Raw genomic sequence first — 27,215 nt, forward strand, 5'->3', positions numbered from 1 at the left:
AAAAAAACGTCCTCCTCACAAATAAACAACAAGTAAGAGACTCTGCAGGCTTGGTGAGGTAAGCGTGGACAGGGGAGAGATCCAGGCAGAGACACCAAGGGAGCAGCTGCAAGCAATGGAGAGAAATAGAGGCAAAACAGGGTGGGGGAAATGAAGATAAGGTGATAGAAAATAAGAAGGGGAGATAGAAAGGAAGGGACAAAATGCACATGTGGTGTTCCCCAAGTTTGGGCGCAGCAGCAGAGTTTGTTGCTTGTTGTCTCATGAGCCCAGCGCTCCGGGAAGGACAGTATCTGTTTAGATTTGTGTCTAAATTTAAACCCTGATTGCCTTGCCTCCCCCTCCTCTCCCCTCCCTCCCTTCCTCTCACCCACCCGCCCTTCTTCCTTGTTCGTAGTGCAGGGCCACTCGCCGGGCTCTCTCAGTTTTCAAGCTGAGCAGGAGCTCGAATATTACATACCCTCCACAGCGGCGCGGCTTTGCCCTGGCTCGGCTGAAGTTTTCCCACAGATAAGAGGGAAAGGGGTGGGGAAGCAAGACTGCCCCGAGGACACCTCTCTCTAGCACGACATGGAGGTAAAGAAAACTTTTATTTCCACTAGCTTGTGACTGGCTCCTCGATCTGCATTAGCTCCACCTTGCAAGGCAATTTCTCACTAAAGGCAGCTCAAACTATCTTTTCGCAGAGGTTCAGCTACGTGTCTTCCACTCCCCCACCTCCCCCGGCAAGCCCCTGCTATGCACCTCAGAATATTTTGCGCGTTTTAGTCCAGATTTAGAAAGTAGGGGGACGGTATGGGGAGAAATTACATCTGTGACAGGGGAACGAGGAAGGACTGCTATTTATTTTTCTAAGTCTCTGAGGTGGGATAGAGAGTTACGTTTTAAAAGGTATCATTTTGAAAGAGGTTTTAAAAATTCAGTAAAAATGAGGACATAAGGAGAAGTGAACAAACTGTACAGGATTAGCAGGCTCCTTGGGGCTGATTCCTCCCCAACCCATGCAGCAGCATCAGCTGGGATTTAGACCCTGAGCAGTGTGTACCCCGTTTCCACGTGGATTGTGTGATCTCGCTTTCATTATCGATAGAGCATTTGGGTTCAGGAAAGAGGACCCAAGAACTGTTGCTTCAGCGAGGTAAATGGCACATCCCTGGAGGGTTTCCTGCACCTTTCTCCATGCTGTGTGTCCTGTGCCACAGGAGAGTTGAAGCTCTTCTCTCTGGGTGGGCACACGGCTGGTGGACAGGAGTGTAGAAGCAGGAGTCAGCCTTTCCTGGTATTTAAGTTCAAGCCTTCTCCTGTGTAACACCTTCTTGGGTGTTACAGTTGAGGCAGTTCACCTCATTTTGCATCTTTTCCCATTCATATGAAACAGGAGCAATGCTGCTTGCTTCCCTCATGTCAGCCCGGAGTCGCTAGCTTTTCAGTTTTTTTTAAGTGGCAGAGGAAAACAATATTTATTTTTAGGAGGGGCACGGGAGATAGAAAGGCAATTACGGGAGATAGAAAGGCAATTACAACATTGGCAAAACCTCAAATGACGAAAGAGGACTTTTGGTATTTCTCTCAGCTAAACACAGATCTTACTAAACACTTTATATTATCTTCCCAGAGAAGCCTTGTCTGTGTTGGTGTAGCCCCAACAGCAGGGGACACGCAACAAAGGCAGGGAACTGTGTGCTTGAGGCACCTCTCCAGCTTTTCTTTGAAGATTTCCAGCACGTGGCTCAGCTGGGCAGTTTTGATGATGCCCAGGTGCTAACATCGCAGTCCTTGTTAATTGTGCTGGCCTGCCCTTTACAGGCGAGGGTAAAGATCAGGCATCTTCATCACAAGAAAGGGCCTCAACAAACTAACTTAACAGATTTTGCTGTGGAGAAGGACCAAGCAGTGATCAAATCAGCTCAGCACAGACTACGTGGTATGACAAATATACAGCTTTATAAGGCTTTTTAGGTTTGACAGAGCCCGGATCAGTAACTGTTAAGGCTTTTTTTATTCTTTTTTGCTATATAGTATCCTCTGATGTCTCAGAAGGGAAGGGGAGTTGAACTCTTAATTTGTTGTAATTTACTGTGCACGTTAAGCCACAAAGAGAGCGAAGACTGACTTAGGGCTGAAGCAGATATTTCATCACGTTGAGGACACTCTCCCCCACCCCCTTTCCTCTCCACACACAGAGGACTGCACCCCTTGAGTATTTTCTGTTGTCTGTTGCAGCAGTGTTTCAGAATAGGAAGGGACAGACCTGCCATTTCCTTCTGGGAGGCACATGTGACACATACAGCAGGTCTAACGGTCAGGAAGCTTCTCTGAAGTATTTCACCTAAGACTTCCTGGCTCTCAATTCTGTTCCTTTACCTTTATTTCCCACTCTTTCTCTATATTACTTTGTTTTCTGATCATGTGGAGTTTGCTGAATGTATTCTTATTTTTAAAACATCTCAACTCCCAAGACATTTTTTAAGAGAGCTCTTCCTGCCCCAACCCTCCAAAAAGGTGGTTAATGTCCCAAAGGTAGGATGATACTAGACCAAAATAGAGCTAAGAGCAAAGACTTGAGTTCTCTGCTCTTTTTCTTCCTGAGAGCTTTTCACAAGCAGCTTGAGCAGAGACATGCTACAGTCTTTTGCTTTAAAAAAACAGATTTAACGGTCCTGTGCAACAGGAACGAAAAGTTCTGTCATTTCTCCATTTGTTTCATCAGTGGCAGGCAGAGCTGCTCTGTGCTTTCCTGCTGGCGTAACTGGCAAGATCTTTGTTCTACTGGGATACATGAGGCTTACTAGTATTAGGGGAAAAAGGGCAGAAGGCTGACCTAGCCAGCTGATTTCCATCATGTCTCTGGCAGGGAGACCCTATTTTTGAAACACCCACAGAAGGGAGATGGTTGGGATTGCTTTCTTACAGTGGCTACTGTGGTTTTGCTGCTGCTTAGGGGCAAGCACCTACAGTCTTATCCATTTTGCTGTCAGGAACATGCCACATTGAAAGCAGTAACTGTAACCATTTAAGATCTCAAAAAGGGTGAAAAAGACAGCAAAACCCCGTTCTTGCAATTCATGTAATTTTGTGAGCCTGCTCATCTTCAGGGTTTTAGGGTTTTTTTGTGAGGATCAACTCCTTGATGTAAGGTAGATTTGAGAATCAGTTTTCTTTCCAGTGTTAAAACTGATGAAAGGAACTTGAAATCATGAAGCTTATATGTTAATATGAGGAGTTTATATCAAATATGTGTAAAGCTGACACTGATGAAAGCTAAGCCACTTACAAAAAAGCAGCCATAAACATTCTTTGTGCTCATGGTATAAAAAGGATCAGAAATCATTGTGCTGCTTTGTTAGCTTACACCTTCAGAGTTGGTCCCAGCTGTCTAATTCCCATAGCTGTACCAAATTTTCCTGAAGATGTAGTGGGTTAAGGCATCTGCTGAAAGTGCTTGTGGCTTTCTGCAGCCCATATTCAACAGCAGTCATGGCATTCCTCTTCCCAGCCTCTCTGTAGGAGCTTGGGAGCATGGAGACATTTGAACTTTGCTTGCACAACAAGGGGAAGCAATCAAAGACTGAGTTTCACTTTGGAGGCTCCCTACAGTGCAATGGGTTCCCTATGCTGTGACGGTGCATCAACCAGGTTTATTTTGGGAAGGCTCTCCTCTTCTTTGTGCCTACAAAGAGATTTACTTTCTCTCTGTGACATCTCTGTTCCCATGTCTCTTTTCTACAGCTAGCCCCTGCTAGATCTTTATTTTGCCTGCTGCGACACTGGCGTAGGAGAAGGAGAGCTTTTCCAGGGCTGAGACCAGTTCTCTGCTCGCTTAGCCACTTCCCTTCTGGGAAACCTGCTGGACATGGCTTCAGTCCCAGGCCCTGTGCTCTCCCTACACCACCAAATGTCCTGGGACACTTGGGGAGTGATGGGGAGCCTTTTCAGTAAGGCTCCCTCCTGTGTCAAGTGAGGATACCACACAGGGGCCCTGGGTCCTGCCCCACTCCTCTAGCGAGCAGCAGAACAACGTGGAGAAAATTCCTCTGTGTCCTCTGTTTCTCTTCTCAGTGGGAGTCTGCAGAAACCTTTGAGGGCTCAAACACGTCCTCTCCCTCAACGGGAGAGGTCAGAAGCCACCACTGCTGTGGTCAGGCAGACATTGCAACTGAGCACATTTCCAGGAGTAGTATCCCAGTTGCCGAATCCTTCCAGGAGCCATGGGGAATGATGCCCTTGCCCAAACTATCTTAGCAGAGGCACTTACCCTGTCGCTAGGAAAACTGCACTGAGGGTATACCACCCTTAGGCTGATATGGGGGTATATGTCACCCAAGAAGACTCAAGTGGGTGCATGGTGGAAAGGGGACTTGGTACTGTGCAGACAAGGGGGCTGAAATTTGTAACCATTATGGTCCTCAGAGCCACCAGACAGTTAAGCCACTTAGAGGTGAGCTGGGCTGTACGAGGTCTCTGCCCACCCTTGCAGCTGTGGAGCCAAGATTAAGTACAGGCATTACGCCATGGTTAGCTCTGCCAGGAAACAATTTCCCTTTCTCAGGAAGCTCTGCTGCTTGGTTTTCGTTCCAAAAGTTAAAACATTCCTTTTCCACTCTTCTTTTTTCTTTTTGCTTAACAGAGCATTTTAACCTCAAATACTCTTGTTTTCATTGTTTCCTCCCAAACTCATCAAAATGACACATTCCCACAGAGTGTCTGAGTAGATAAAGGGAAAAGTATTTAAATATACCAGGGGAGGTACCATATGACCCCATTTTACTCCTCAGGTCTGGGCAGATTTAGGACCTGCCTGACAGTAAATAGCACCTCTGCAGCAGAGCTGGAAAGGATCAGGTTTGCCAGACTTCCACATCCCAGCAACTGGATGAAGTCCCCATCTTGAAGGACAGAAAGGAACAAAACTGAACCCCATGAGTGGTTCTGTGACCATTACTTGTACTTAGCAGAGACCCCAGAGTAAATGGTTTAATGAATTAAAGCTTTTCCCGTGTCACTGGAGAAGGGATGGTTCTTCTGAACCCCTCTTCTCCCTCACTCCCCATTTTAACCTTTGGGTGTCTGAGTATGCCAGGTCATGGTGATATCATTTTGGAAAAGCTTTTTTTCCCCTATATTCCGCAGTCCGATTGGCAGGACATGTTAGTGTCGAGCAGCATATTATGCATACCTTCTTTCATACATTCCCAGGATCTGCTTATCTGAGGAACAGGGGAAAACATCAGGTGCTGCTAGGAAACTCTGCTGGTTTTTGTCATGGAAATGACCAAGCCCATACAAACTAGGGGTGGTTTTCCTGTTTCCAAGTGGTTGGTTAACAGTTGGAGAGAGGTGGATGCTCCTTTTCCTAAAACAGCAACTCTGCAGCTTGAGTTTGGGATCTGAGGTGGCAGCTGAACTCAGCAGCAAAAGAACCTGTTTGGAGGATCTGTCTAATTTATTGGTGAAGCCTTCTTGCTACCTGTAGGTGCTGTAATACTGCAGAGACACAGCTTGCGACAATTATATGCCTTTAGCAGTTTGCAACATGGCATGCATAAGAATTAATTTGGTCTAGAGGCAGGGGATCTGTTGTGTGAGGAGAAGGTATTACTACACACTCACTGCACAGCTGCTTCACATCTAGTTATTGTCAGAGGCATGGGGCACTTAGTTCTTATGGAGTCTTGCCTAGGCACGGATTTAAGTTTCACTTCATCCAAGCCACAACGTATCCAGCTACAAGTCTTATGCTAGAAAGGCTTTTACATTAACATCAAGCCTGAGGCATATCTTTATGATATTGTCAGTGTATGGGCCCCAGTAATGTACTCACAGGGATGAGGCTTATCTGCCCCATTAGGGCCAAATGAAGTTTTCATCTGTTAAAGAGAAAAAAAGACATCAGACCATAATCTTGTCAGATACAAGCACATCACTTGCTAACAGCAAAGACCCAGACTTCACTTGCTGGATTGGAAGTGGGTATAGATGCATGCCCTTTTTCTTTTGTTCTTCAGCATGAAATTTTAAAAGAGCTGAAAACCCACACAACAGGCAGCAAGGTGGTAAATGTCCTTATACAAATAAACCTGTTTACCCTTTGTAACAAGATGCACACAGTGTTTTGGTCAGTGTGGATGACGAGTGGCTAATCTGCAAAGGATATTGATTTACCACAACCAGCTTCGACAAAGCTGCTGTTCATCTCAGGCTTCTCAAATGCATGCCCTCAGCATGATTGGGCTGGAGCTCAGATTGGGCTTTTGTACAAGTTGGAAGCTATGACGTGCAGTGGTGCTTTTCTGAGCATCTTGAAGCACTTCACAAAATATACCTTTCCCTCATGCTCTATCGCTGAACCAAGCTACCTGCTGCTTCTTAAGGCAAGAAAATTTATTGCTCACATAGATCACAGCTTTTCAAGCACACAGAATTAATGCGTGTAGTTTGGAAAACCTTGGTATTTAAAGGATGCAGACTAATGACTTGTTGTTCAGAGAAAGACACAAAAATTCAAGGGAGAGGGAGAGCTGACTCAGAAGAATGGAGTTAAACCAGTCAGTATGGCTTTACAGTGAGACAGAGGACAGTAGTCTAAAACTTATAACATAGAGAAAACAGAATTAGTCAGTGCATCAGAAAAGCATTACACTTGGGAATAATGAGATCAAATTAAAGGAAAGATGTATTCTTACCAAAAAGCAGGAAGGACTTCTAGCAGTGAGGTCTAGCAGGGTTTGGAGTAGTGTAGCGGAAAGCAAATGTAGTGGAAACCTCTTTCCCGTGAGAGATTCAAAAATAGACTGGACAGAGCATTACAAAGATAACGGCAGGAGTGATCTTCTATTGCATTCAAGCCATACTATTGATAGGGCCACCAGAGAGGCAGGACCATACAGTTTCTGCAATGCTTCCACATGTGGGGCTGCCAGCAGAAGCTAGTGGCTATTCAGTATCAGGCTGTAAAAGTGTTTATGATTCCTTCCTGCTACACTACATTGTTCAAGACCTGCAGACTTCTGCCTATGGGAAACTTAGGTCAAAATAAATTGGCATCGTATCTGCAAAAGTCTGGGAACTGTTCTTTTATTGCCTGTGTAAAACACAAAACCAATTTTCTTTGTATTCTTTTTTCCTGTTTCAAGAATGGGTTTCTTTATCCTTTAAAACTGTACTGCAACAGCAATCATGGGTTATTCAAGTCAATCATCTTGAAATACCTTTCTGCTGAGTGCCATGTTTCCCTGATGTAAGTTCAGATGAAACAGGTCCTGTTTTCATATACACACACTTGGGCTTGTGTGCCAGGTTTCCTAGGAATTTCACCCCTTGGGCCCTTGCAGCGAGCATGTGTTTAACTTGTGAAATATGCACAATATGAGTTGGTTCCCCACTTAGTCTTTACAAAGCACGGAGAGTTGTCAATGCTGTCCCCTCATGAAAACCCAGTGTTTTCATTCCCAGTTTCAAGGTATTCGTTCCCAGTCAGAGGCAGAAGGGCTGCCCATGCAAACAAATTCAGGCATGCACACTGGTCTTCTAGACAGCAGGTGTCTGTAAAGGGGACAGAGTGGAAGAAAAGGGATGGATTGCTGAACACCCTGGAGCATGAGGTAACAGGAGACATAAAGGTAACAAGTCAAACAGGTCACTCATACAGAAAGAAAACAGTCTTAGCACCTTCTCTTTCATCTCTGAGCTCAGTGCAAAGTTGTCTTTTCCACTCATATCAGGAGTTCTAATCTCACATAAGATCAAGTAGAGCTCAAGAAGCCTTTGCCCACAGCCACACAGGGATTTCTTCTCAGCCTCTCCCCTTCTCCTTTGTATGCTCTGAGCGTGCACTGAGCACAGGACTCGCCTTCCTTGACTCTGCCTGCCCACCCCAGCCTCCTGCCCTGGGCACTGCATCTCACGCTACTCTCAGTTCTGACCTCAAGCACCTGATGTGGGTGACCCACAGCGACGCTCTCCGTGCCAGGCCCTCCAGGGCTTTGCTCAGGAGTATGATGCTCAAGGTCCAGTCTCAGAGGGTCCATCCCCCAGCTGCAGCTTCACTCTCAGATCCAGCAAACTGAAGCCTGCATCATCTACAGCAACTCTTCAAACCTTTGTACCAGGCACCAGTTTAGTCTGGAGATTCTCAAAGGGGAAGCCTTTTCTTTTTGTAGCCCGTGGGACAGGAAAGCTAACAAGTAATGACAGTCATACTTTACTTCTGCCTCTGCTTTGCAACTCAAAAATTGCTGGATCATTCTCTTGTAAGTTGAATATAATTTTTCTTCTCTTTTTGTTTTAAAGTCCATGAGTTCAGTGACATGCTGGCCAGAGCTTCCTAGTGCTGATTTACTCGCTGAGCCAGTGGTGAGCAGGCACTGAGCCCATGCTTCCTGGACACCTGGTTCCGGTGGCTCAGCCTTAAACTGGAGAAACTGTGCCTAAGGTTGAAGGAACTTAGTCCCCCTTCTTGCCACAGAAAGAACATGTAAGGATTTCAATCAGCCATCAGGAAAAAGAAATAGAGCACTGCAGTTGGTGGGGTACTTCAAAGCTCTTGCAAACATTGGGTTTCTCCTTTACAGAGTTGTTGAGATAATTTTATAAGCAGGTTAACTCAGAAACAGAGATAATTATCTTCCTAAGATCACTGAAAAAAATCCATGTCAAAGGCTAAACTGCAGCTCAAGAATTACTTGTGTGTGTTTTCCTCAGGGTATGTAGTAGAGTCATTTGCATATGGAAATCACTAAGTTCCTAATGCATCATGAGAGCTGATCCAGACCAGGCTGAAAGTTCAGGCAAGCATTTTCAAACATACCTGTAAATTACATCTGCCTGGATTTGTTTGCCCAGTGCAGAGCCTGGTTTTCAGGGGTTTTGAAAACTGGAGACTCCGGATGGAGCCGAAGGGAAGGCAGCTGCTGAGAAAGCAGCCTCGCAGACCCGGATCCTCAGTGCTGCTGGGGCCACTGAGCCCTCCACAGTCCAGCTAAAAAGACATCTCCGTGGGTATAGCTTAGCATTCACACCTCAAGCTGGCTGCTAGCTGAGTGCTTACTGCCACTTTCCTCCACTCCATATCTGCCTATCTTTTCAGACTAAATTCCTCAGATAAGTATGAACCTCCTTCTTTGACCTGCCTGTATCCAGTGAAGACCTAATTTAATAGCAATGTGTTATAAAGATAGCACAGTCCTAACTGATGAGTCCTGGAAGCTGCAGCAGTTGGGAGCTCTGTGTAGGTTCATTTACCCTTCTGATTTTCTGTTCCCAGCATGATAAATGAAGAGGCCTTGAATCACCGTACTGCTACAGCTAGACTAGTGTTGAGTTTAAATGAGGAGGTATCACAGTCTACTTAAAGCATTTAACTGAAGTATTTTGAATTGTCCCTGCTCCTCACATTCTCTGTGTCCCTTCCGTGACAGTTCAGTGACTTTAGTTTCGAATTTGACCTTCTGAATAGCTTCAGATTAGATAATTAACACAGACTGCACATGCACCTGCTCAAAGTGCATCCTCTTTAACCACTGTCAGTTCAAGAGCGGTCCCTTCCTCGTCCCACCTGAGGCATCTTGCATCTGAGCCTCGTTCCATTGAAGTCCGTCTTACTCCAGACTTCTGCTAAAAGCAGGGCTTTTATCCTCACCCAACATGAGGCAAGCAAGGGGGAAGCTAAACTGAAGAGCAGGTAAAGGTGGTTTATCAGGCTGGGGCCTTTCCTACTACAGGGACTGTTCCATTTGTTCAGCCGTTTCCTTCATAACAGCTGCCTGAGCATCTCCGTGTCTGTGGGTGAGGGCAGGGTGCAACCTTGGCGTCGTGTCTAGAGCTACAGGGCTATGCGAGTGGCTTAAAGTAACACCACGATTCCGGTGGTTTAAAATAATGTTTTTCTGCAAGGCATGTTTTAACCAAGGGAAAGCCGTTCATCTCAGAGGCCTGTATCAGATAACCACAGCTCATGTGTTTTATTCCCCAATCTCAAATACTGTGTGTGCACGCCCAGCCCTCCTGGCCATCTCTCTGCCCGGTGCCTTAGTCGAGGAGACTGGGCTCACAGGAGATGGGATGCACTTGCCCCACAGACTGCATTACTTCCCCCTCTCCCTGTGGGCAGCCTGGGATGTTTCGCCGGTTGTCCCTCCATTAGCTCACTCTTCATCCTTCTAGAGCGGTGAGAGCTCCCTAGAACAAGGCCTGGAAGTACACACAGAGAGGCATTAATTAATTTGGGGAAAGTTGACAGGCTGTGTATACTTCCCAGACCATTAAGAAAAACAGATGTCTCAGAGGGAAACATTGGGAAGCTGAGAAGGATCCTGGGGAAAACCCTGGCCAGGAATGGAGCTCTGTACAAGCAGCTGGTGCAAACAGCGTATTAGGTATGTAGACTGTGTCTCGCAGTGGCCATCACTGCTCTTCTCCAGTACTACCATCTCACTTCTCCACCCATGGAGGCATTTCCTAGTAGTGTGAGTATCCCAAGGACAAATCCCAGACATTGGTTGTACAAGCAGCTAGAGACACATGGGAAGCAATATGCTCCAGTCTGGCCAGACTGCCGTCTTGGTAACAGCTGTTGTCAGCTGCAGATTAAGACATCAGCATCACTCTACCAGGGGTAGAGATCAGCCTTTGACTCCAAAGAAGCTATTCCACATCCGGAGTGTTTGAGGATTCCTAAAACAACACAACCTCCTCAATTTACCTATTCAGTGGGTAATTTCTGAGAAATAACCCATTTCTTTCTAGTACATGTCTTTCACATATATTATCTTTATTCTAGATATCTGCAGTAGCTCATATCTGGTTGTATCCAAGTTTGCAGACAGCGCTTCTGACTAGAGAGCTCCCATCACATAGAGGGGGGTTAATGACAAGACTATCTGACACACCAGAAAAGCCAGAGGTTTCCTGAACTAAGGTGAAAGCTGTGTAGGTGTTCCTCTGGTTTAATTTTGGAGAAATGAAAAGTGGTGCTGCTTGAAAGAGAGTAGGGATCTTCAATTATTTAGGAAAGTGGTGCATTGGCTCTCAGATGACACTGAAATCCTGATGCCAAGTTAATGCCCACTAGCCTCCTTCATCACGAACTTCTTTGAGAGAGGAGCTGAAAGCTGTATTTAACAGGGCATTTCAGAGTAAGGGATCTTGCTTTCAGCACCCCAATCCAAATTTTCATAATCTTGAGTAACAGGAATTCTCAGTGTATCTGCTGCAGCGTTCTGGCTCACTGGCAGTACTCATGTTTTAGAGGCACAAAATATTTCCCCAGAAACACTTAGAGTTATAATAAACTTGATGGAAAAAGACTGCAGATGTGTCACTGGTGTTCACTTGGAGCAAAGGAAGAGCCCTGCAACATCAACACTGTTTTTTTAAGGCCAAATGCTCATTATAATGAGCAAAAAACATGGAAAGTAACTTTTTGAAACTGTTTGTTCCAGATAAATACAGCCAATATTTTTATAAAAGACATATTAACTCAAAGGAAATAGCAGGACACTAAGTTCCCAGGACTTCATAAAGGGAGAGGGGATATTAATCTAGTCTTCTAGTGTAGTCAAACTCAGTGATTGCAGAGATCTTTCTTGAACTAGTCGCACTTTTGTATCTCCGTGCTTAAGGTTACCAGTGGCTCAGATCCAGTTTGCAGTGTACAGGGTACTGCTGGGTAGTGCTTAGATGGTTTGAAATACATCACCACCTGCACTAGCCACATAGTAAACTATCAGCTTTTGAATCTCACCGTATTTCTTTTTTTTTTCCTTAAATATCTCAGCCTCCTTTGAAAAGGCATGTCTTGCCCTCATCACGGCAAAGTCCTGAATGGAGACATTAGCACGCCTCAGAAGGGAGAACACTGAATGATATGTCTGGGCTTAAAACCCAGCACGGATGAGTTTTTGAAGTTGGTGCTGTTTCGTGTGACAGAAAATCCCTCTTGCAAGGAGCTGCTCCAGAGAAAGGCTGGCATACTGCTTGTGTGGGCACAGCCTCTGCACCCCTTTCATTATTTCTCCACTTGTGTGGCTGGATATGGCCGCATTCAGCCAGATATCAGCTTTATCCACAAGCCTTTTCCTGCTGCCTGAAATTATTTCCATGTTGGCTGCTTGGCCTGTCTGCAAGCAGCTGTGTGGGACTTGTAATGAGGCAATTACATACGCATGGCCCTTTTACAGGAAAGGCGGAGGTCATTTCTTCTTGAATTGATTGGACTCCTTAACAAGGCTTATCTGTTTTTCCTGCTCTCTCAGCCAGTCTCCCTTTCTGTAGGGAACTGGCCTGGTTGGCAATGTAGATTTTTGCCTCTCCACTTAGCTCTCCTACCCTTTCCTCTGCAAGCAAAGCAAGCAAATGTTGTCATGCATCTTAAAAACATAGTGATCTTGATGATCACAATCCCTTCTTAATGTACATGGCACAGCTTCTTCCCCACATAGCCTCACGCCTCACTGGTAATTAACAGCCTTTTATTTCACTTTCCTACCTCTCATCCCAGCCTCCCATTTTCTCATTGCAATAGGAGTCAGGTACCCTTCAGGTACCTTTTGGACCTTTCCTTTTGAATAGTCTGTCTTCTGGCACTAAATCTTACTTCCGTTGTTCTATTGTTACTCCTTTGAACATCTTTGAGCTTCTCCTTCCTCTTATATTGTTGACTTAGTGGTTGAGGGAAACCGTCGCCTGACTCTGCTTGCTGAGCCCACGCAGGTTACTTGTTAGGGTACAGCCCCGCAGCTGCAGGCAGGCAGGGTAAGCTGAACAAACAGGGGGTGCATGTGACCGAGATGTGAAATCTGTTGTCTCACTAGCAAAGCGTCTTTAAGACACCCTTATAATCACGCTGGATATTACGAAATTTCTAAAAATCTTTAGAAACCAGACTGAAATCCCATTAAAAATCAGTTCACTGGGAGGGAATCAGTCCTGCATGGGTGCTGGATTTCCTTAGAAATTGCTTAGGAAGAGTTTTGAGGCAACAGGTCATCTCAGTTAATACGTGCCCGAACTCCCCTGTACCATAAAAAATCCAGATGGCTACTTCTCACACATACAGAGGTGAAATGCAGATACTCCATCTGGGTGCATGTTCATGCAGAGCTGTGACTGGGCTAATGATCCCTTTGTTGTGAGCACAGCACCAAACGAATGCCACCATGAGAAGCTGTGCAACAGTCTCTGACCGTGGGTCTCAGATCCCTTACTACAGGTTTTCTTGGGCTGCTCGGCGTCGCACTGCAGCTTTCCTCAGAAACGTGTGTTGTGAAGAACCAGTGTGCCACAGAGGACTAAGTGTCAAGATGGAGCTTGTGAACCCCAGACTAAAGTTCTGTCCTGGATTTTGAGTAGCTGAGGGCAAGTTCTTGTGTTCTAGATCAACAACAGGACTAATGCAGAACCGAAACACTGCAATCCACATCTTCTGTCTGGAAAACCCCCTTGCAAGCATTGCCTGACTTTGCTGGTTCCTTAACTCACTAGGCAGCTGCTTGCTTGACATTAAAATTCAATCACTGCCAGGGATGCTGCTTCTGCACAAGCCTGAAATTGCCCCACCTGACCTGTCCATGGGTGGTCTGCTGCACAGACCAAGTTGGCATTAGAAATTATGCATTTCCCTGTTACATTCCTCCTGCCCCACATTCTCATCTCTCTTCTCTACTCCTCTCCCTGGGAGAATACTCTGAGCATGGTGAATGCAAGCAAACAGGATCAAGCATCTCACAAAAATCACTTCTTACAGAAAAGGGAATGGTGACACCCATGTGTTGCTGGAGGTTTCTGCAGTCACCTCAGTCAAGGACCCCCAAAACACTATACATACAGACAAAATAATTCATTTACGTTTTAAATGGTCTGCTGCCTCCTTCTCCGGGCAGCAAGCCGTGGCTGAGCAGCCAGATGCCTTACCCTGCAGAAGGCAGGGCAGAGCCAAGAGCTGCTCCCGTCTGGCAGGGGCCGGGCTGAGGTTCCATACGTGCTGCCCCTGCGCAGGCACGCTGCCCGGCACAGACCAGGTGCTGCAGTTCCTTGCCTCTTTTGGTAACGGTGGCACTCGATCAAACCGTTCTTGGCAGCCTTTGACAGACATGATAAGACACTTGCTCAGGAAGCAGACAGCCTGGGATCCCCGTTCTGTTCTCAGGGGGTGTGGGCTTCAAACTCTTCAGCCTGTCTAGCAAGAGAGAATTTTTAATCCAGTGCTTCGTACAAGGCTAGGGTGAGCACTTGCCAGCCTGCCTGTCAGAGCCGTGCCAACACCTAGCAAAGAATTCAAGGTTCCCAGGGGCAGAGGGGAGCTCATGCACCTGCCTGGTGGTCTGCTGACAGATAAAACCCTGACGTCCCTTGGGACCATTTCTGTGGGGTATGCAGCTGCGGCTACACAAGCACTAAATTGCACAAGCCCGTACATTGCCCTCTCAGCAGAGGGTCCTAACCATGAAGGTTTGAAGTACTGCTGCTGTAATGAACTGGCCCGTGGAGGGTTGGAAACATGTAGGCACTAGGCAATTGCCAAATATTGCCATTACTAAAAGGGAGGGGGTCTCAAGATCTCACTCGTACCTTTCACAATGATATTTGCTGGTTTTGCTAATCTCACCAGACAGCGCCTAGCAAGCACAGGCCAGGCGCTCCTGAGAGCTACATACCATGGCAGAATGAAAAGAACAACTTGCCATAAATCCAGCCTCAGAAATTTTCAACACCAGCCAAAGACTAGTGTGAGGTGGCTGGCATGCTCTTCCTATATAAGGGCCTTTCCAGACCGAAGTGTTGACGTTAGGACATGCTACTAACAAACTCCACGGAGGCAAACTGGAGGCTGCTTTCTCCACTTTTGGCCCAGGAGGCTGTGAGGACAGCAAGCAGCAGTTCCACCTCGTCAAGTTAAACTGAGACTTCGTGCAGTTACTTTGCTGCGAAGAAATGCCTTTCAGAAGATGTAGAGAAAGCTGGCATTCGTACCGACCGTCCGTCGTGAAAAAAGATGCTTCGTAACACTTGCATTGCACCCACTTTGCTAGCAGAAATACGTCAACAGCACGGGGAGGGACTTCTCAGAGAGGAGGTTAAAATAACAATTATCTCATCTCTTTTTTCATTGTAGTCACTCTGTGAAACAGAAAGCAGATAGTGTATTTACCACTTCTAATTTCCTGATGTCTACAGATGTTTCCTATAATTCTGTTGTGAAGGACACAGCTCCTTGCCTGCACGTCTGGCACTGGCTGCTCTCCCCTGCCCCTCTCCTCACACCCGGCACCAGCTGGCTCTACTGGTCACCATGTCGCAGGGGGTGATGGAGATGCACTTGCACGTGTGATGCTCTTAAACCACACTGCCTAACTCCAGCCACCTCACAGTGGTCCCTGTTGCCCAGTATGATTGGGGTGGGTTTTTAGTCATGATAACCACTTGCCTTGATGTTCTGGAGCTCTAGGCAGTCCCAAGGTTACTCGGGGAGAACTACCAGAGAAGGACCTTGGGCAAGCTTCTGATCCAAACAGGCAGCAAAGCTTTCTTGAGAAAAGCCTCACTCCAGCCACCGTACTAACTATCCAGGCCCTTTTACACGTAGGGATGGGTAGCTCAAACCACTGAAAGAAGGAAAAAACCCAGGAGTTTCCCTTCTACCTTCAGTAGGCAAGGGTGGGGAGTACATGAACCATTTCTTTAAAATACAGCAAACAAGTTCAACATCGTGCCCCTTCCCTTGAAAAGCATTTTTCCCTTTACTAGTTTCTGGCTACAAGGTATCTCCCAACTCCACCCAATTCCTAAATCTTGCTTTTGTGAGCCTTTAAATTTGGCAGATCTGAGTCTCTGTAGTTTTGAAATTACTGCACTGTATTTAGGAGTTGTTTATTGTGTTCTGGATGAAGGTTGGTCATCATTGCTGAGCTGGAATATCCTCACGTTACCCCTTGGGCAGTGCTCGACCCTGAGTGCCAAGATGGCAGCAGTTCATGAGGGAACTCAGAAAATCAAGACCAGACCACAGCAAGTTTGAGAAAAATGTTGCCCTGAGTTGCAAACTCAGGGAAATGTTACATATTTTTACATATTTTGTGTAAAGAAGGATTTTCCTGCCCTTTCTCCTAAAACCAAATGTGCAACCTCCTTCAAAGTCCACATTCCTCATACTAGTCTGCCCTGTGTTACAGTCAAAGCTCCTTCCTCTTTATCACTGTCCTTATAGCCATGCAACAGCCTTGCAATTGACTTCAGAAACACACTAATTCGGTGTTCATTCATCTGTGGTGGGATAAGTGTTGACCCAGGTACCACTCTGAGGAGGTATTTTGTACTTCTCAGAGTTGTTCTTGTGGCTAATTTATTCGCTGAGCCAAGAAAGTAAGATTTCCAATTCATTCCAGGGCTGATATCAGGACACACAATCTGGCTGTGAAAGAGTATTAAGGGTACATTGACATGTATGATATGACTTTAAGAGACAGGCCAGCGGTGATTTACACCCAGGCAAGAAGCTTGGTCTCCACTGAAAATGTTACAAAAGGAAGAGTTTTAAGAGAAGACCTGACATATGTCTTTCTGCAACGTGCATTTCAGTAGTTCTAGTCAAATCTTTATTAGGGCTGCTGTGAGAGCATGTGTAATCGTGAGTCCTTACCTCCTGTCTGTCTCCAAAACTTCTATGCCCAGTATTTTTTTGACTGTTTTTGACATTTCTCAATTAGTGAGTGCCCCCTTGTCTGAAGGTATATGCAGCTACCTAGAGATATGTGCAGAAGAGATGTGTGCCTGAGTCAGAGGAGTCTTAAGCCCGTCTTCAGGGCCCAGAAGCTCAGACTGGTCCCAAACCTAATCTGAGGTCCCATTGTGTTCACAAAGCGTTCAGAAATCTGGAGCCCAAACTCCAGCATTCCCAATATACTCCCACAGTCTGCAGATTGTTTTCCCTGGAGCTGCAGGATTGAAGATTGACTCTGTTGCATGTGACATCAACCAAACATGGAGGTCACCCTGCACTGGTTGAGGATTGACCTTAACATAGAAAAAGCTTGATCTTGGAAGTGCAATGGTTCTGGATAGTTGTACACGCTCTCATAGGAGAAAGACAGAGGCTTACCACTAATTCCTTTTGTTGCACGTCAAACTAGAAACCTGTTTGCACGACCTTTAAAATACTAGTCCCTGCAAACAAGAGCCAAGCATTTTGCAGTGCGTGTTGGGATCATTATTATACATGTCAACGTACCTTTAATACTCTTTCACAGCCAGATTCTGTGTCCTGATATCAGCCCTGGAATGTTCTGTGAGTGAGGGACCCATGGCAGTTTGAGGCCAGTTATTCCTCTTTCCCCAACCATCTGATGGAAGCTTGGAGGAAAAGGATGAGGACTCTGTGCAGGCTGCCATTCTTAAAGTTCTCATCTGGGATGTGAAATGGAGGTGTTTAGCTCCTGGTAAAAGTTGGTCAAAGAAAACATAACAGAAAGAGAGAAGTAGAAAAATATTATTTATTTTCCAGCATTAAAATACACCCAAAAGATCTGCGAAGTATTCTGGTCTTGTCCTCTCCTGGAAAGTAACTGTGATAAAGCTCTGATATGCAAAGTTTACAGAGCTAGCCTAGCCCCACCAGAGATAGGTACGCAAGCAGCTTACACAGTAGCTTTTGCTTTGGTGGAGCACAGCACAGTAATTATCATTCCTGTTCTATAACAAATAGTAGGAAATGCAGGTAGGAGCCTTGGCCCTGCATCCCAGAGTGCTATGGGCTACGCTGACACGATGATGGACAGGACAGGCTATAAGATATCACAGAGCCACAGCTGAAGCCACTTCTAGCCGGGGCTTCTGCCAATGATTAAAATTTACCACAACCAGACAAGGAGCAGCTTCATTGCCAGATAAGAGGCCAAGTGAATAAATAAACCACATAAATCCCCCCTGAAACAGAGAGCTGGAAGGTCTCCAGTGAGAATGATTTGTGAAGAAGGACAAAGAGAGAGATGGGAAGAAGGATGCTTCGCTGGGACGGAGAGGGGTCAGTGTAGCAAGAAGAGGTTTGTTTGTTCAGGGCTTACATCTTGGGATGTGTTGCTCCTTGAGCCAGAGTCCCAGCATGCTGCTGAGCTCCAGTTGGAACAAGCATCGTGAGATTTCCTTCTAGGGATGCAAAAAATGGCCCAAGGCGAGTGTGAGCCCACCCACTTCCTGGGCAAGCTGGGTTCAGCCCGCGTTGATGCTTTCGTGGATCACGAGGAGAATGTGCAAGCTCAGATTGTGGTTAGCAGTCTCTCCTGATTTTTCCTGCCCAGTTCCTCACGCTGTGATTCAGGTATTTTCCCACCCTCTTGCTTTTCAGTTTGCTCCTTTGGGGGAGTTTGTGTTTTAAACCTGCCCTGTGAACTTACCTCTCCCTTCCCAGTCTGAACAATGTTCCCCTTTCAATATGATCCTGATGCCACTGATGTACTCACATGGACACAGATAAACGAATGGGTTCAGGTTATGTTGGCAGGAAGGTGCAAACAGGGATTTATCTAAATGGCAGATGCAGAGAGATGGCTTTGCATGAAACTACAAACTACATATTAGAGAGATTTTTCTATCAGTAACGTGCATCCAATCCTAATTAAAAACCATTCTTCAGGTTTTTTTTAGTTCATTTAAAGAGGAGTTCTTTATGAGCTGCCCTTCTAACTGCACTGGTAAAACGCCAGAGCCAAAATAGCTGATGCCTGTAAGAAGAGGTTGAAAATTAAAATTCAGTTACTTATTTCCTGCCAAAAGAGTGGCAGATTTGTCCAGATGAACCTAAATTTGTCCATTCTTTGTCTCTGCTTTAAGGCTAAGACCAACAGCCAGGGACTATTCCATGTTTCTTTAGATTGTCTTCCTTGAACATTAAATGAACCCAGGGGTAGAAAAGCATAGTTGGCTGGATGGACCTCTTTGGACACTTGCCTTTAGAACTGGTACTAAAGATACTCCTAACCGAAGGAAAGATTTTATTACTTCAATTCATGCAGGCACATTTCTATTATGTTTTGCATCATTATTAAATATTATTTTGACCTTTCAAAAAGTAGGACTGGTCTGACACAAAAGTGTGTTTGGTGGGTAAAGAGGTAAATTCATGATGTATTCTCCAGAGCATAAATTCAAGTCCTCTCCAGATAGACAGGAACTGTACCTTAGATGATGTACCGTGTGAATATTCAGCAGCCTTTTGCCTCCAGCTGGCCTCAATGGTCAAAAAGAAGATGGGGCCAGGAGAAGGGATCAGCTCTTGTGTATGGAAATGGTCACCCTAAATCGGCATGGCAGTAAGGGAGGAGCTAGTACTGTCATCACTTAACCCTTGCTTGGTCTGCAAGCGAGCAGGACACCTCCAGTTCATTAAACCCCATCTCTGCAAGGGGAGTCTTTTCAGGAGAGGGGCTACAGCACCTCACCACAGGGGTAGGAGACATTCACCCCTCTCCAGCCCCTGGGGAGCTCTGCAAGGAGTCACGTTCCCCACTACAGCTTAATGTGTCATTCCCGAAATGATGCTTTCTGGGTCAGAAACATGTACTTAAGAAGTTTGAGAACAGCTCTTTTCGGCCAAGCTGATTGGGAATGAGTTCAGTTATGCTGAAAAACAGGCAGCGCTATCAGATTGAGGCCGCACTGCTCCCAAAGCTGAGAGAGTTACCCTAGTGCACATGGTGTAGGCTTTCCCATGCATTCGAGGCCCATGACCAGCTGGCTCCTCACATCCCGCAGCTACCTTACTGAAAAATGAGAACGGTAGGTGTCATGTCTGGGAAAGCTTTGCACAGAGAGCGTGTCATTTGCCTTTGGTGTGCTGAGCCAAGAAGGGATGGGGAGCTCTGCAAGAGGCTCCATTCCCTTCCGAAACCCAGTGCCGCGGTGAGGGTTGACGCTTTAATTTCAAAGGAAACCACAGCACTGCTTCCCAGAGTTTCTCACTGGCCTCCAGGCAGAGCGTGATGATGGTTTATTTTGACTTAAGTATAATTTCCTCCCCACGGAGGCATCCCATATCCCTTCGTTAGCCGAGCAGGTCCTACAGGTGTAGAGCTTTGCCTCTGCCATGCAGCCAGGCAAACACGCTCCCCAGCCACCTCTGTGGCTGCTGCTTTTTCAAGTGGGGCTCCTGGAAACAGTAATTGTGGGGCGTTGGTGGATGCTTAATGGAAACCTTTCGAATCACTCAAGTGTTGGTAATGTGCTCCCTGTGATGGCTCACAGGCGCTCCCTGGGTTCACAGCCTGCACTCAGCTGCACGTCAGGCGGGAGGCAACAGACTGCAGGGTGAAATACTGGTGCCACAGACCAGAACAGCCTTTACCAGCAGGCAGGCAAAAATATGATTTTTCTGTCATATCAGCCCTCTGAACGAGAGAACACATAAGGATGCAATTTCCTCAGCCTCTGGCTGCAGCGGTTAAAGAGAAGTCCTCACCCCTGCGCTGCCCCCGCCGCCCCTCCATCCCCTCCCGCTACGGCAGCGCCAGCGTTTGTCAGGCTGTGCTGTGAACTCGATCGCTGAAATGATCTGGGTTAAAAATAACCTTGTAAAGAGTTAAGGGACGTATTTTTAGCCCAGATCATTTCAGCGATCCAGTTTACAGCACAGCCCCACAAACTCACACCGGTGTGAGGGGCTGGGGGGGCAAGGGGGAAAGGAAAGGTCAAGGGAGAATGAGCAGTTGGAAACATAAGCCGTCCTTCTGCCAATACCAGGACCTTATGAAACTGCACCCCAAAAGCAGTGGCCCTCTCTTCCTTTCATCTGTCATACTGACAACTGCCTTCTCATGGCGCAGTGTTGAGAGCTGGGTGCTGAGGATCACTATTTCTGGATACTGTTTGTGCAATCAAGGCACTAGCCCCAAGCCTCGGGTGCCTTATTTTGTCTGCCTCTAACACACTATATTTGTCATTATATTTGCCATATTTGTTTTTGCTGAGGTAGATTGTATGTGCAGCAACAAAAACAACAAAAAAAAAAAAAGCATGAGAGTCACAGGGGACATCTGCAGAGCTTGTGCATGCACAGGGCATGGGAAGGCGGCCAACACAATGGACTGGTGTGAGAACTGGCTGCAGGGAATTATTCCTGTGAAGATCTTTAGAAGGAAGGGTGGGATGTGGAGGTCAAGGACTAGCCTCAAAACCATGCCTAGATGCAGCTGCACTAGAATGGGGGTGGAAAGTACACAGGACCAGTACCAAATCTTGTGTAACCATCACTAATCTCATAGCCGCTGAATACTCCAGTCTTGCAAGGTGCTGTGGAGGGCTTGCATCTCAGATAAAAGGTGCTCCATGTGGCCAAAATATCCTCCCAACAAAAGCAGACAAGTCAGAGGAGTCATAGAGGAGGGAAGGAGAGTAGGGCCGTACAAATCTCTGCTGGTATTTAAGTGCTGTTTAAGCCAAAACACTCCACTGTATGGCAGCCAAGACCTTTGCTCTTTTCATTAGCCAAACCTGATGCACAAATCCAAACCTGAACTTCTCCTTCAGTGTCTGCTTCTCACTGCTCCTGGTACCCTTTCAGACTAGCATTTCCAGTAGCATATTATGGACAGTGACAAAACTGGTGGGATAGCAGTCCCGTGAGATGGAGTCACAGTAGCTTTCAGTTGCAAGGGGGTGGGTCATGACCAAATCTGCAACTGTGGAGCCAGTTTTGCACCAGTCCCAGTAGGACATTCAAATTCATCCCCCAAGCCACCTCTAGCTTTCCAGTTTTCCACAGGAGTGCAAATTCTCTGCAATTTTGGTTTCATAAGAAACTCATTGTCTGTAGTGACACTCCCCACCTGTAGCTCAAATCCATGATCTTTAAGAAAAGCTCTTTGTGAGAACCCAAACAGGATGTGCAGAGAAACTCTTCAGCCTCTTGACCTCTTTTCTGTGAGCCTCTAACATGTACCTTCTCTCACCTGCTGCCCACAGTGGGTCCAGGAGAATCAGCGAATATCATTGAGCCAGGAAATGACATTGCTGTACTTCTGGTCCCTTCTGTGAGACATTATCACTCCCACATCAGGCAGCCTTTACTAGCCCCCACATCTTCTGGAACATTAAATGACCAGTGAAGCTGGGACTGTGCTAGCCAGAGCTGACTGTGCCACAGCATCCAGGCATCTCCACAAAGAATGCTTGATAAAAGAAAAGATACAGCAGGGATGGCGTGGGACATTTCTGTGGGGATCTGGCGGTGTTTCCAACAAGCAGCCTGTGACAGAAGCAGGGATCTGTCCTAAAACCAGTGGCCCTCCTTCAGGCACTCTGCAGAATCAGGGACTGGTGTGCAGTTTTGCTCTCACAACAGAGGCAGGGACTCCAAAGCATAAGGAAGGAGAGGCTTTGGTGGAAAGCTTGAATTGCCATGATTGTACCTAACCCACAAATAAAGACAGAACTTTCTTCTCCAGTGCTGCCAATGGGACGAGGTTCAGTTTTATGAGAGATGGGGTTGAAAGCCATTTTCAAATTTACTCAATTTTATAAATTTATTTAGAAGAGGAAAGTGAAATCCCTTACAGAGAACTTGCTCTTGCACTTCCTCTTTTGCAAGCAGTGCCATGCTTACATTCATGGTATAATTCAATTCCTGTTTTGCTGCACTGTCTGACCTTTTTCAGAATATGCAATGCTTCGACATTTATTTTTATGGAACAGTAAAAGACCTCAGAGCAGCAGTCACCAAATTACTGATGGAGTAAGTTTTCTACCTTAGCTCACTGGTTTTAGCCCATGCAGGCTGACTACTCTTCTCTTCTGGAAAGGAAAAGAATCAGCAGTTGGCTGCAAAGAGTGCAAAATTCACAACTGAGTAATTTCACCTATTTTGCCAAAAAAGAGCAGAGCTGCTTCTCTTCATAATTCATAAAAGTGGTTGCCTGTGTCACCAAGACAGGAAAAATGACCAGGAATAGAAGAGGTTGCATTAATACCGTGGAGCAGAAGAGAGCCAGCACTGAGCTCTTGGGTGAGAGGAACAGACAAATGTCTTAGTCCTGGAAGAGGCTGAGGGCTGGTAAATGCTCTGGGGGTGAGAATAAGAAAGTGAGGCTTCCCACCTTCCTCCCAGTGGGAGGGAGACTGCCAGTCCAGCCCCTGGAAGTCAGGGGAACAGTTGAAGCACAAGGAAGGGAACTTTTTGCACCCAAGTGCCCTGGTATGGTTCTTTTCCTTGACTAGAAGGCATAGAGCCTGCCACACCAGCTGGGGAAAAAAAAATAAAAACAGGAAAAAAAAAAAAGAAGCTGTAGAAAAAGCTGGATACAAGACGGCAGTGTAATTGCCAGAAAGGATCTGAGAAAGGACTTTTCCTGTTGCAAAACGTGTAGCGTAATCAGAGAGTCTGCAGCTGGCAGTTTCGGGAGGACACAGCCCGTGGGCTACTTGTGCTAATCTTAGAATGGCATGTTCACTGCTTCCTGCGCCCTGGCCACCGCGCTTCACGCCGGCGAGAGCCGCGTTGCAATCAATGCCTGCTACCAGCAAAACAAGAAACGCATAGAATCATTCCAGCCTCACAGCTTTGATTAAATCTAAAGAAAGGGAGCTGTGTTTTCAGACTGTAACTAAAAAACAAAAAAAGGAAAGAAAAAAAAAAAGGAAAGAAAAAACACAACCACCCCAAAACAAGAGGTCAAAGAGGCCAAGAGGAAGTGCAGTGTCTTTTCTGGGTAAAAGCAAAGGGCTGTGAAAGAAGCTCTTGGAGAAGGAGGGACTATAAGGGGAGGCAATCCTTCCATCACAGACACTGAGCACCTGCAGCTCCTCAGCCTTGACTGAGTCCCCAGTCCAGGTGTCCGTTCTGCCATGCCAAGGTATCCTGGGAGCTGCTATGCTGAGCCAAGCCTCCTAATCCATCCTGCCTTTCCCAGGTTCATTCTTTGCTCCCTCCTCTTTCCAGCCTGCCCTCCCTTCGCAGCAGGGAGCCAGCCTGCAGCTGGGAACCACTCTCACTCCTCACTTAGCCCAGCCATCATTTTTCACCTGCAGCAGGTTGCCCTGCTGATCTGCCTTCCTCACTGTTTCTTCCATTCTCCTTATCTGCTACTTCCCCTGCCTGTAATTACTCTAATGAAGGCTGAAAAGATGGGGGGAAGGTACTAGAGTTCACTGAGAGAAGACAGCTTGATATGGCTTTTGTGGCTGGATGCAGGAAAGCTGGTTCAAAGTGTATGGGAAGTTTAATGGAGGAGATAGAATCATAGAACTGCACAGGTTAGAAGGGATCTTTCAGATCCTCTAGTCCCGCCATCAACCTAACACTGACAAAAACCATCACTAAACCATATCGCTAAACATGATGTCTGCTCGTCTTTTAAATACCTCCAGGGATGATTCCCCCACTTCCCTGGGCAGCCTGTTCCAATGCTTGATAATACTCCAATGCTTTCAGTGTAAAATTTTTTCCTAATATCTAATCTAAACCTCCCCTGGCACAACTTGAGTCCATTTCCTCTTGTCCTATCACCTGTGACTTGAGAGAAGAGACCGACCCCCGACCCCTGGCTACAGCCTCCTTCAGGTAGTTTTAGAAAGCAATAACGTCTCCTCTCAGCCTCGTTTTCTCCAGGCTAAACCACCTATGTTTCCTCAGCTGTTCCTCATAAGGCTTACGTTCTAGACCCTTTGCCAGCTTTGTTGTCCTTCTCTGGACATGCTGCAGCACCTCAATGTCTTTCTCGTAGTGAGGGGCCCAAAACTGGACACAGTACTCGAGGTGAGGCCTCACCAGTGCCGAGTACAGGGGGACGATCACCTCTCGGGTCCTACTCACCACACTGTTCCTGATGCAGGCCAGGATGCTGTTGGCCTTCTTGGCCACCTGGGCACACTGCTGGCTCATGTTCAGCCACTCTTCCCCAAGCCTGTAGCGCTGCATGGCCTTGGCCTTGGCCTTGTTGAACCTCATCCCATTGGCCATTGATCCAGCCTGTCCAGATCCCTCTGCAAAGCCTTTCTACCCTCCAGCAGATCAACACTCCCAGCCAATTTGGTATCATCTGCAAACTTACTGAGGGTGCACTCAATCCCCTCATCCAGATCATTGATAAAGATGTTGAAGAGAATGGGTCCCAGTACTGAGCTATGTGGGACACCACTCGTGACCAGTTGCCAACTGGATTTAACTCCATTCACCACCACTTTCTGGTCCCAGCCCTCCAGCTAGTTTTTTAGCCAGCGAAGAGTACTCTCGTCCAAGCCATGGGCAGCCACTTTCTCCAGGAAAATGCTTTGGGAAACCGTATCAAAGACTTTACTAAAGCCCAGGTAAACAACATCCACAGCCTTTCCCTCATCCACCAAGTGGGTCACTTTGTCATAGAAGAAGATCAGGTTGGCCAAGCAGGACCTGCCTTTCATGAACCCATGCTGACCAGGCCTGACCACCTTGCGTCCTTCACATGCCACATAATGGCACTCAGGATGATCTGTTTCATGACCTTCCCAGGCACTGAGGTTATACTGACAGGCCTGTAGTTCCCTGGATCATCCTTCCAATCCTTCTTGTGGATGGGTGTCACATTTGCTAATGTCCAGTCCACTGGGACCTCCCTGGTTAGCTGGTTAGCCAGGACTGTTGGTAAATGATGGAAAGTGGCTCAGTGAGCACTTCCACCACCTCCCTCAGTACCCTTAGGTGGATCCCATCCAGCCCCACAGAGCATGTATGTCCAGGTGTTGGAGCAGATCCCTCACCACCTCCCTTTGGATTATGGGGGCTTCATTCTTCTCCCCACCCCTATCTACTAGTTCAGGGCTCTGGGTGCTCAGGGAACAACCTACTCTACTACTAAAGACTGAGGCAAAGAAGGCAGTAAGTACGTCAGCCTTCTCCTCATCATTTGTCACCATGTTACCACCCCTACCTAATAAAGGATAGAGATTCTCATTAATCCTCCTTTTATTTAGGAACTTTTTTATTGTTTTTAACATCCAAAACAAGGTTAAGTTCTAGTTGGGCTTTGACCCTTCTAATTTTCTCCCTGCATAGCCTTACAGCATCTTTGTAGTCTTCCTGAGTGGCCTGTCCCTTCTTTGAAAGGCCAAAAGCTCTCCTTTTTTCCCTTTCTTCCTCTCTGTTCAGCCAGGCTGGTCTTTTTCCCCGACAGCTCATATTTCGGCACATGAGGATGGCCTGCTTCTGTGCCTTTAAGACTTCCTTCTTATAAAATGTCCAGCCTTCCTGAACTCCTTTGCCCTTCAGGACTGCTTCCCTAGGGACTCTGTCAAGCAGGGTCCTGAAAAGACCAAAGTCCGCCCTCCGGAAGTGGTGGCAGTTCTGCTGACCCTTCTCCTTGCTTCTCTAAGAATGGAAAACTCTATCCTTTTGCCATCCCTGTGCCCAAGACAGCCTCCAACTGTCACATCCCCCACAATCTCCTGTTGACAAACAACAGTCCAGCAGGGCTCCTTCCGTCACCAGCTGTGTCAGAAAGTTACCCTCAATATATCAGGATCCTGGAAACAGAGAATGGCAGACATCTACTGGGGCTTGTGGCCCGGGAGAAAGAGGAGCATTTATTTACAGCTCTCTGAGAAAGGCCCTTTTCCACGATGCGAAGAGGCCTTAGCCATGATTCTCTCGACCAGGTATTTCAGACTGGAGAGTGCTCTAAGCTGCAGATGATGAGATGATCCTTAATGTAAACTCCTTGATTTTCTTTCAAGCTAGAAACTTGGAGTCTAAAGAAATTCCTTCTTTAATATGATTTCAAGTTATGACAGCTATTTCTTCAGCTTCTGTAGTGTGGTGACCCAAAGGAAATAGTCCATATGTGGGCCAGATTGGTGTTTTGAGGGCCCTTCATCTTCAGCAATGCTGAAGGAGTATTTGTGTTAACAAGAGAGCAGGTACCTTCCAGGCAAAGTGGCATAAAGGGAGAAGGAAGGGGTCTGCTGGAGTCTTTGGAGAAACAGGAATGTATTCCTCTAGCAACAGCCTTTGGGGAAACTTTCTGCCTGAGAAAGAGAAAAGCATTGAGGCAGAGGGGTGGGAAGTGTGGTGCTGGTCATGCGTTCATGGTGGTTGTACAGGGAGTGGAGGTATGAGGTTCCTTGCTGATGGTTCATAGCCTGGCTTTTGTTTAGAGGCCTCTGCCTCTAACAAAATAAGGATTGTTGATTAGTTGTTCTCAGTTCCTCTGGTTCAGTTTTCCCTGGCATCAGATACCAGAGAGATGAAGAACAAAGGTTTCCTT

General features: G+C 46.5%; 1 protein-coding gene across 1 annotated transcript in view; it reads left to right on the forward strand.

Annotated features, from left to right (window-relative positions):
• Positions 1–403: 403 nt before the first annotated feature.
• Positions 404–27,215, forward strand: part of RCSD1 (RCSD domain containing 1) — a 37,662-nt gene continuing 10,850 nt past the window's right edge. The window contains exon 1 of the mRNA XM_014947429.1: positions 404–576. Coding sequence (XP_014802915.1) covers positions 571–576 — 6 coding nt within the window. The 5' untranslated portion in view covers positions 404–570. The remainder of the gene's footprint in view (positions 577–27,215) is intronic.

This window comes from Calidris pugnax, unplaced genomic scaffold, assembly GCF_001431845.1.
Source record: "Calidris pugnax isolate Ruff unplaced genomic scaffold, ASM143184v1 scaffold95, whole genome shotgun sequence".
NCBI lineage: Eukaryota > Metazoa > Chordata > Aves > Charadriiformes > Scolopacidae > Calidris > Calidris pugnax.